This window comes from Psammomys obesus, unplaced genomic scaffold (assembly GCF_907164565.1).
Source record: "Psammomys obesus unplaced genomic scaffold, mPsaObe1.curated_primary_1811, whole genome shotgun sequence".
NCBI lineage: Eukaryota > Metazoa > Chordata > Mammalia > Rodentia > Muridae > Psammomys > Psammomys obesus.
Genome location: NW_026596318.1, coordinates 494,750 through 505,095, shown reverse-complemented (window position 1 = coordinate 505,095; position 10,346 = coordinate 494,750). Strand labels below are relative to the sequence as shown.

Below are 10,346 nucleotides of genomic sequence, written 5' to 3'. Positions count from 1 at the left end.
AAAGTATCAATAAATTTGAATGTTTCTCATAATGGGTGAGAAAATGTAAAAAAGAGAGAATAAATAGTATATCTAAGTTAGTCCAGTGTTTCTAAAACATTATCTGAACATATAGTCGACATAAATACTGGCAATATTCACATTTCTCGGTGTTTATGAGAAGTCTTTTATACGTACAGCCCATCGCAGCCTGGCTTGACCACACACCACTGCTCAACAGAATCAGAAGCTATTCTAGGGTGTATTGTCGAGGGGGGAGAGATGGTAGGAAGGGGTGGAACATGCAAAGTAGGAGGAATGAAAAGGGCTGGTGAGCAGGGGGGCCTGATTCTGTCCGCAGGGCTGGCAGGACCCTGGCAACTCCATCTTTGTCTCAGCCATGGGAAGAGCACAGGGCTGGAATCCAAACACCCCAGCTGTCCCTAGCCTGTGGCGATCAAAGTCTCCGGCCTTACAAATCCTTTTTTACCTTTCATCCTGTATGTCTCCACAGCTGTCTCAGTGGGTGGTTATGAAACTGGTTGTTCTGGAGTCATTTCTAAGGGGCTGAATCACATGTTGCTGGAACTAGAAAGATGGCTCGCAGTTAAGAACTTGCTGTTTTTGCAGAGGACTTGGGCTGGGCTCTCAGCACCCACAGGGAGGCTCACCACCATGTGTAACTCCAGTTCTAGGGGATCCAGCGCCCTCTCCTGCCCCCTTAGGCCCGCAGTGGTGCCCAGACATAAAGGTGGACAAAGCAATCACACACATAAAATAATTACAAATAAAAATAAATTAAAACATAAAATTAAGGGGCTGGAAAGTCAGTCATTAAGAGTAGTAGCTGCACTTTCAAATAGGATTCCCAGCACCCCATGTTGAGTAACTCACAACTGCCTGCAACTTGAATTTCAGGGGACCCATTTGAGAGAACCCAACATGCACACACATAAAAGTTAACTTTTTTTTTATTAAAAAAGAAACCCTAAAATTGAAATTCAGGATCATCAAGGCTCTATGTGGTATTCAGCATGGCCGCTAGGAGTACAGGAAAGATGGCACCAGCAGCAGAGGCAGATGAGGAGGCAGGAAGGGCGGAGGAGGGGACCGTGCCTGTGCACCTGCAGTTCGAAGCCAGTCTCAGCACCACAGGCTGGACTTTGATGCCACCACAGGCCTCCTAGGACAAATTATGTGTCTCACCTGCTCAGTGTGACAGGAAGCTGTTCCTCCCCAATGGTCCCACCCCTCTGTGGCCAGGAGATTCCAGGAAACCTCATTTCCGAGTGACCTCATGGTGCAATACGCTGCTCCCCGCCCCAGGGACAGAAGGAGACAGGAGTGAAGAGTTAGGTCACCTGCCTGCCACTGGGAAACGCTGGGTTGTCAAGACGCCCTGGAGTTTGGACCTGCCTAGCTGCCCAGGGTTCTGGGCGTGCCTGAGGCGGAGCCGGGTGACATTCCTGCCTTTCTTTCATCCTCTATTCCTTTGCCTCTGTGACAATGACGTACTTTAAAGTGACTCAGTTTCAGGGAAAGGAAATCAGAGTGGACGGAGGAGGCAGAAGACTGTGTGAACGAGCAGGGGAAGGCACGGTGATGCCCTCAACCCGGTCCTTGCGGGGACTCCACCAAGTAGCCTGCCCTGCCTGCACCCGGCCGCTGAAGGATGCGGTGACCACAGCCTGCGGACACACTGTCTGCCTACTTTGCCTCCCACACACCCCCATGGGGGCCCGGCTGCTGTGCCCGCTCTGTCAGGGGAAAGAAGAGGAGCAATCTCAGGCCCCAGCGGCCCCGGTGCCCCTGGGTCACCTAAGCGAGACCCGCTGCGAGGAGCACGGAGAGAAGATCTATTTCTTCTGCAAGACAGATGCGGAGCTGCTCTGCGTGTTCTGCAGGGAGGGCCCTGCCCACCAGACGCACACTGTGGGCTTCCTGGATGAAGCCATCCAGCCCTACAGGGTGAGGAGCCGAGGCTCTGCTTCGCGGGGGACAGGGTGGTGACCTGCGGTGGGTGAGTGAAGGAGAGGGGACAGCGAGTCGCTGTCCACAGATTCCTCTCAGCCCTCCTCTTTGCTCCTGGTCTCCCTGCTGGCACACACCTCACTACACACTTTCTGTCCCCATAGTGCCACCCAGCTCATTCCTGCCCTAGATGATAGTGAAGGTCAAGGGTTAGGCTTCTGTGAGCTTGAGGCCCTCAGCCTGTGTCCACAGCGCGGGACACAGTGTTTGCCAGTCAGATTATTCACTGACACGCTCTCCTTCTGTTATCTTCTCTCCCACAGGATAGGCTCAGGAGTCGGTTAGAAGCTCTGAAAAGGGAAAGGGACAAGATGGAAGATAGGAAATGTCAAGAAGACCAGAAGCTCCAAGAAGTTCTGGTAAAGGCCACACCCTTGGCTGTCTGTTCCTTTGTTTTCTTAGGTACAGGCCTCAAATTTACTCCTAAACTATCCTACTATCTCCACTTTCCAGGCACAGGGATTACAGGCACGTGCCACAATCCTGTTTGTGCCTAACGGGGTCCGCAGCCCAGGGCCTTGTGCATGCTGGGCACAAACTGAATTATATTCCCATGCTGCTCCGTCGGGGGTTTCCTTCAAGACAAGGAAAGTCTGTCAGGCTGGTATCCATTACTGAGCTGAAAAGAACTTCAGATTTTTCTGACTCATCTTCCTGAAGCCTCCCTCGTAATGGCATCTAGTGTTTCAGGGCGGAGCTGGAGGCGGTTCAGGTGTCTTCAAATCCGAGGCATGGCTTATTCTTCTCCTACACGGGGGAAAACTGAGTCCATAAAAGTGGTGCTCCTAATGCCATGTGGCATAGCCCAGATCTACAATGAAGTGTCTCTGACCTGGGTCCACGGCTCTCCTGGCCCAGTGTCTCCAAGGGAAACATCACCTTCAGCTGGGAAAGCCTGTGATGGGTATGATTAACCGTCTAGGTTCAGGTTCTGAGGACAGCAGAGCAGATGCATGAAGCAGCTACATTTGGCTGCTTCTCTCTGCTTCCTTCATGAAGCTATACATGCAGCTCTTCCAACTTCATCCGGTAGATCTTGTAGCTTCCCTAACATGGGATAATAGTATTCTTCATAGCATTCTTCATGGCATTGTAAACTGTGTAAGAAATAACCAGGCGTGGTGCTTGGCACGGGTCCCTGACACACAGGATGAGCACCACAATCCTGACCCATATCTGCTCCAACTTGGAACTCAGGCTGGTCTCTGCTCTCCACTCTCAGTCACTTGGGGCAGAGCCCATTTAAGGATACAGCTGAACAGAGCAGTCAGAGCAAAGGAGCTGGCCGCAAGGTCCTCCTTACCTCAGTCAGGAAACATGAATACATGGAGCCCCAGGTTGCACTGAACAGAATGGAAGTTGCGATGCACACGTGTGACTCTAGAACTTGGGTAATGGGGTAGAAGGGTCAAAAGCTCAAGGTCATCTTTGACTACACAGTGAATTAAGTTTGAGGTCAGATTAGGATACATGAGACATGGAAACATATCTCAACTAAAGAAAGAAGCTACTACAGTTACTCCGTATGAGGCTAAAAAAAGATACAGTAGGTATGCTGGTTAGGTTTTTTTCATTTGTTTTTCAAATTGACACAGCTAGAGTCATCTAGGAAGAGGGAACCCTTCTTAAATAAGGAATTAAGGGGGGGGGAAGCAGCTGAGAAAATGTTTCCATCAGATTAGCTGTATGTGGTAAGTCTGTGAGACCTTTTCTTGATTAAATATTGGTTTGGGAGCATCCACCCTACACTGGGCAAGTAGCCTGGTTACAGAAAGCTGGCTGAGCACACCATGGAGAGCAAACCAGTGACCCGTGTTTCTTTGAAGCCTCTAAGCTTCTGTTTGAGTTCCTGCCCCGAGTTCTCTCAATGATGATGGACTGTGAAGTGGAAGTATAAGACAAAATAAACCCTTTCCTCCTTAACTTGGTTTTTGTCAATGTTTTATCATAGCAACAGAGGGGAAAAAAAAACTAAAACATTATCTAAAAGTTCAATGTGACATTATTACAATCCCTGAATAAGCCAACAGCACCAATCTTATCGTTGGCAAATTTATCTTGAGATCTCTTTCTACCATTGCATTATCTGAAGTAACAGGTCTTAAAACTACTTGTTCCTTGCTTCTCTTAATCAATAATTGCACAGATGATCCCTATGGAAGCCAGTTCTGAGTCCCTCCTATCCTCACAGATGCAGGTTGAAAGCAAGAAGCAACAGGTAGAAGCTGCTTTTGCCAGGCTGAAGCAGGAGCTTCGGGACCAGAGGTGCCAACTGTTGAACAGGCTGGAGGAACTAGAACAGCAGATATGGAAGGAGAGGGAAGAGTACATCATGAAGGTCTCCCAGGAGGTCAACCGGCTGGATGCCCAGGTTGAGGAGCTGGAGGAGAAGTGTCAGCGCCCAGCAAGTGAGCTTCTGCAAGTAAGACACCCCACAATCTCACCACCCTGTGACAGACAGCAGAGTTCCACAGCAAGTGGAGTGCTGTGTTATAGCTGGAACGTGACGGAGAGAGGCAGGGAAGAAAAATGGGGACTATCTCTATTGAGAAGGGCTGGGGAGGGCCTGTTTTCTATGGCCAAAAGACTGGAGAATTTCCCCAGACATGCCTGAGGATCATATAAAGATGATCATGATCAGACCATCTTCAGTTTAGTGTCAGCTCTTCCAACTTTGTCACGGATGAATCTTGTAGCTTCTCTAACATGGGATAATAGCATTCTTTCGTGGCAGAAATAACCAGGCGTGGTGCTCAGCATGGTCCCTGACACACAGGACGAGCACCAGCAATAGCCTTGTGGTGGTTACCACAATCCTGACCCATATCTCCTCTAACTTGGAACTCAGGCTGGTCTCTGCTCTCCACTCTCTCAATCACTGGGGGCAGAACCCATTTAAGGATACAGCTGCATAGAGCAGTCAGAGCAAAGGAGCTGGCCGCAAAGTCCTGTAATAGTCAGGAAACATGAAGAGAGCAGTGAAATGCATAGTAAATAATTAAGGGGCTCCAGCACGCTGGACAGGGGCTTTGGCTGATGGTCAAGGCCACGTGGAAACTAAGCGCACGTTTTTCTGTTTCATAGGATGCCAGGCTCCACCAGAACAGGTAAGGCCCTCTCCAGTCCTGCCCCTTTACCTGCGTCTCAGACACTGCGATCCCTAGTGTCTGCACGACCACCCAGAAAAGCAATGGTAGGTACACAGGCCACTTCCTCTCTCACAACAGTGTTTGGCTCATGCCTTTAACCCCAGTGCTCAGGAAGCTGGCTCCATGAGATCGCCATGAGATTGAGGCAAGCCTGGGCTGCAGAGTGAGAACCTATCTCACACTGATAAATTTTAACCTTGAAAGCAAAGTTATATATATAACAGTCATGGCTTTAGGATGATCAGATTTCTTTTTTAAAAAATTTATTCCTATTTTGTGTGTATGAGTGTTGCAAGTGTCTGTGCACAGTGTACATGCCTGGTACCAGAAGAAACTAGAAGAGGCTGGCAGATGCCCTGGAACTGGAATTACACCCACCGTGTAGACGCTGGGTACCAAACTCTAGTGTTTGGCATGACCAGCTCCCCAAAATATTTTTAAACCATGAAATATACTAGTATTTTAGTGTTTGAAAATACTGAAGTCAACTGGGTGATGGTGCATGCTTTAATCCCAGTACGGGAGGCAGAGGCAGGTGGATCTGAGTTCAAGGCCAGGCTATTCTACAGAGTGAGTTCTAGGATGGCCAAGGCTACACAGAGAAACCGTCTCCAAAAGGTCAAGAAAGGTGTGGTGGGTCTCATAATGTGATGGGGAAGCTGAGAGAAGGGCTAATGTGAAGCCACACAGCCATAAGGACTGCAAAGGGACCAGAACCCCCTTCCTACCTAGACGTTTTCCTATTGTACAAACTGGCCCACATATAGAAAGAACAGTGTAGGGCTGATTTTCAATCACATTTCCCTCTAGAGGTCTGCCCCTTCCTGCTGGAAAAGACCCAAGCTCCAATTCTCAAGAGGTGGTTAAATTAGTTCCCCACGTCCAATGAAAAGTCTATTGCTTTGGGAACCATTCTTACTTAGAGAAGGTAAATTATGCTGAATCTAATTTTCACAAGATACTAAGATGATCCTTCAGTCTGTTTTTGACCCGTATCTCCCAAGCATTACTTTTGGGGGCTAGAGAGATGGCTAAAAATGGTTTTAAAATGACTGCTGCCTTTCCAAGTCTATAGTTGGATTCCTAGCACCCAGAGCAAGCGGTTCCCAGCCATGTTTTAACTCCAGCTCTAAGGCATCTGGCACACTCCTGACCTCTTGGGGAAGCCACACACTCAACACACACACATGCATGGATATAATGAAGTACTTTATTTTTGGAGTTTAAGTTTGATTTCCAACTTGTCTGCAGGTATGAGACGAAGACTTTTGTGAGTCCAGAGGCCATTTCCTCTGAGCTTGTCAAGGAGATTCGAAACCTCCACAGAAAAATCCTTTGCCTCCCAACAATGCTGAGGACATTCTCAGGTAAAGAGGCTCCAGATCCTATTAGATGTTCTACCTTCCACCTGCCTCCATCTTTCCCCAACTTCAAACCACCAAGAAGTGGTGCATGCCCGTTATGCCAGCACCAGGGAGACCGAGGGAGGAGGGCCTCAAGTTTCAGGTCAGCCTGGACTACACAGTGACACCTAAACAAAAATAAGCCAACAGCCTGGGTTAAGCACCTCCCCTCCAGGCCTTTCCACAGATCTCCCTCAGGGAGCAATCCCCCGATGGTGACCTCCTCTGCCCAAGGGTAGAGGCACCAGACTGCGTGTCCAGGAAGGTGACACGTTACTCTTAAGAGTCTTCTCTCCCCGTCACACTGTAGTCAGGACACCTTCCCCCTGGGAATATCTAGAGGAGATGTAAGTCTCACAGATCTTTCTGTTTCTGCTTTCCTCAGAAAACTTGATGCATCATCTGGAAACAGTCAGGTAATCAGCAAGGGCTCTGGGGGGGCTTTTCTCCATTTATCGAAATCACCCAAACAATGAAATGCGCCCGCTCGGACCCTAATGGCTTGGGGTCTTGGGTCTATCATTAAACCTTTTCTCCCCAACACTGCCTCACCATAAAATGTAAACAAAAACAGAACCTACACTATGCATCCATGTGGAGATTAATTAATGTATGCAAAGGGCTTAGCACAGTACCTAACTGATGAATGTTGTCAGTTACCTGTATAGATATGCATTCAAAATATGTATTACAATCCTGACCTTTGCCCAGAATTATGCTAGAGTCTCTGTAGATTTTAACAAATAGTGTATTATTTAAAAACAAGCTGGGCACCGTGGCACACAGCTACAATTTCAGTACTTGAGTGGTAGAAGCAGTCAGACTGCCACAAGTTTGAGGTAAGCCTGGGCTACAACAGTTAGTTCCAGGCCAGCCTCAGCTACAAAGACCCTTGCTGGGGTGGGCTGGGGGGCTTGGTCCTAGGGATGTACAGCTTTCTGCTAGAGCTTACTTGTCTAGCATGCATAAAGCTCTAGTACCACAAAGGGACAGGGAGAGAAAAAGAGTAAAAATATCATTTTCCTTCAAATCAGAGCTTGTTTCCAAAGCACCTGCCTGTTCTTGCATTGTTCTCTACTTCGTTAACATCTATAGAAATGTCATCCAGACAGCTGGTTAAAATGAAGGCTGATGTTTGGGCAGTCTAGGGCGGGCCCCAAGACTGTATGTTTCTTAACAAGCTCCTAGGTACTGCGCTGCTGCTGCTGGCCTGGCCACCTCACTTTAAGAAGCAAATCCTCAGGCAGAACCGTCCCTTCTGTCCCCCAGAAACAGGACTGAGAAGCAGGCAGCACCGGATGGGGCTCTGTCCTAGAAGTAGCGGGAAAGGGTTCATTCCGGACACTCAAGACCACAAACCCGAGCCTGGGCCTCTCCAAAGACATAATGTCCACTTGAGTGGTGGCTGCAACATGGAATGGCCCTCAGAGGTGGCGAGGGTGAGGGTGAGCAGGATCTGAGCACTGAGAACAGCGTCTGGGCCACGATAGTGTTATTCCAGCTGACCAGCAGTCATCTGTCCCACCCCAGGGGACACAGCTGTCCTGTGCAGTGTAGACATGACCCTGGGCTAGCAGGCAGGGTGTAAGACCCTGCGGAGGTCCCATACAAGGGCATCAATTACCACCTTGGTCTCCATCAACAGCCCACTGGAAAGCAAATTCCTGACCAACTTTGAAAGACTGTGGTGGAGCCTGGGTAGTGTGGCTGAGCCACCAGCACCCTGGAACCCAGCTGTCTCCAGCATTCAAAAATGAGACTGAAAGTTAAGCGTCCTGGAATCCTGTACAGCAGCTTTTAAGTGTCGAGTACCTTCAGCTCCCTGCACACAGTTCCTAGACACAGTGATCCCGCTGAATGGAGAGCCAAAACCAGAGAAGGAAGGCTACACCCTAGACACCAGCAAAGCTATGAGCCCGATGGGATTTGGAAAGGAAAAATAAAATACAAAAGCTTCAAAAAGATTGCTGTAGGAAAACCAGGACTGTTTGGCCTGCACTAATTTATACCGACTTTTATACACAAAGATCAAGATGCTTTGGGGCCTCATCATCAACTCTGGATGGACCACAAAGGACCTTCAGGTCATCGCTCTAGGTTTTAAGAGAATGTTCTAATAAAGTGACCCACAGGCTTTTGTGTTTTGTGTCTATCTGTCTATTGTGACAACCTGGAGCCAGGACAGGCAAGATTCTACAGTTTCAATGTTCAAGGCTTCTAAATGGTGTTAAAGGACTGGTTCAAAGGGTGGAATGTCACGAGGGTACACTCTGGAAGAGGACCATGGGGTCTGGTTCACTGTTCTCTGGCTGGCAAGATGTGTGCCTTTGATCTGTCAAGCACACCTGCCAGGATCTATGTTGCTAGGACAGAAGCTGAAAGCACTGAGTTCACTGGCCATGGAGGCACCATGAAGCACGAGCCAAAATAAAACTTTTTCTAGGCTGCCTCAGGTAGTTTTAAAGTTTTTTTCTTTCTCACACTAGGTGTGGCAGCATAAGCCTTTAAATCTCACTCAGGGAGCCAAAAGCCAACCATGTCTACATAGTGAGATCCTATCCATTCCCTTAATTTCATGTTACGTGTCTGTGTGTGTGTGTGTTCAAACGGGCTAGTACATGAAGTAATGGTACAGGTAAGACTCCCAAAGTCCCCTGTAAAACAGAAACAGGCTACTGAGAAAGATCGTGAGGCAGAGTGCAACCATGGGAATTCCGAACATCAGGAGTTTAAGGCAGTACAGAAATCCTAAGATCCTGAAGGAAAACTTTTGCAGAATCCCTTAAGTGTATAAGTGAGATAAACATTTCCAGATACTGAAGATTTTAAAAATCCAGCTTTGAAAGCTGGGCACAGCGTTACAGACCAGTAATCCCAGCACTCAGAGAGGCAGAGGCAGGTGGATCTCTATGAGCCTGAGGCCAGCCTGGTAGATAAAATGAGTCCAGGATAGCCAAGGCTACACAGAAAAACCCTATCTTGAAAAAAAAAAAAAAAAAAAAAAATCAACTTCCACACCCACCTCAGGAAGTTATTAGATGATGTGTGACCAAACCACCATAAATTAGTAAACACAGGGTCCAGAAATAGGACCAGGACTGGGGATGTCGCTGAGGTTCCCTAGAATGCTGGCCTAGGATGTGTGAGACCCTGGTTCAGCGCCAGCACCATATAAACCAGGTGTAATGGTGCCATCTGAAATCTCAGACCTTGGAAGGTTAGAGGCAGAAAGTTTAAGGTCATCTTCAGCCGTCTAATTAAACTGAGGCTAGCCTGGGCTACAAGCCTTGAGAGGGGATGCAGAACCCAGAACCCCAGTCTGATGACAAAAGAGGACTTAAAAAGCTATGCACAGAGGGAGCAATCAATGGCTCAGGTTCAAGGTCACTTGAGAAAGCATCAAGATAAAAATGGAGACAGCACCAGATGACTGTCTTGAGATTTCTGACCACTGAAAGAAGTTGTAGTTTATTTGGTAGTAAAGTCACAGGAAATGAAGTTCAGGAGAAGGGAGAGATGATTAACTCTAGGAAAAACAAAGGGTAAGGGCGCCACTGTGTGTGTGTGTACTAGTGACTTAGGCAGCACGTCTTGAGACAGTGTGGTAACTCCAGTGTCTGGAAGCAGTCTCTCAAGAGCAGAGAGGAGCTAACACTCGCAGAGGCAGAGGACACTGGGAATTTTTAAGGATAAAAAGAAGGGTGTTGTTTCGACTAAGCAGGGGCTGGTGATCCCTCATGGCCCTGTCTTCCCTTCCCCAATCCACCTCCACAGGGCCAGCAAG

General features: G+C 48.2%; 1 protein-coding gene across 2 annotated transcripts; it reads left to right on the top strand.

Moving 5' to 3' along the window:
- The first annotated feature begins 1,372 nt into the window (after positions 1–1,372).
- Positions 1,373–9,014, top strand: Trim15 (tripartite motif containing 15). Of its 2 annotated transcripts, XM_055597053.1 has the most exons (7): positions 1,373–1,947; positions 2,274–2,369; positions 4,202–4,432; positions 5,095–5,117; positions 6,411–6,526; positions 6,948–6,978; positions 7,744–9,014. In XM_055597053.1, the coding sequence occupies exons 1-7, from the start codon at positions 1,486–1,488 to the stop codon at positions 7,748–7,750; spliced, it is 966 nt and encodes a 321-aa protein (XP_055453028.1). In that variant the 5' UTR covers positions 1,373–1,485; the 3' UTR covers positions 7,751–9,014. The 2 variants fall into 2 exon arrangements, with proteins under 2 accessions (XP_055453028.1, XP_055453027.1); XM_055597052.1 differs by having other exon boundaries at positions 6,411–9,014.
- Positions 9,015–10,346: the final 1,332 nt, after the last annotated feature.

What these genes read in the sequence shown, in the direction of transcription:
- Trim15 (XM_055597052.1), top strand. Translation starts at nt 1,486, where the DNA reads ATGACGTACTTTAAAGTGACTCAGTTTCAGGGAAAGGAAATCAGAGTG. An exon ending in AAGCCATCCAGCCCTACAGG is followed by an intron (nt 1,948 to 2,273) that starts GTGAGGAGCCGA and finishes TCTCTCCCACAG; the next exon opens with GATAGGCTCAGGAGTCGGTT. An exon ending in CAGCAAGTGAGCTTCTGCAA is followed by an intron (nt 4,433 to 5,094) that starts GTAAGACACCCC and finishes TCTGTTTCATAG; the next exon opens with GATGCCAGGCTCCACCAGAA.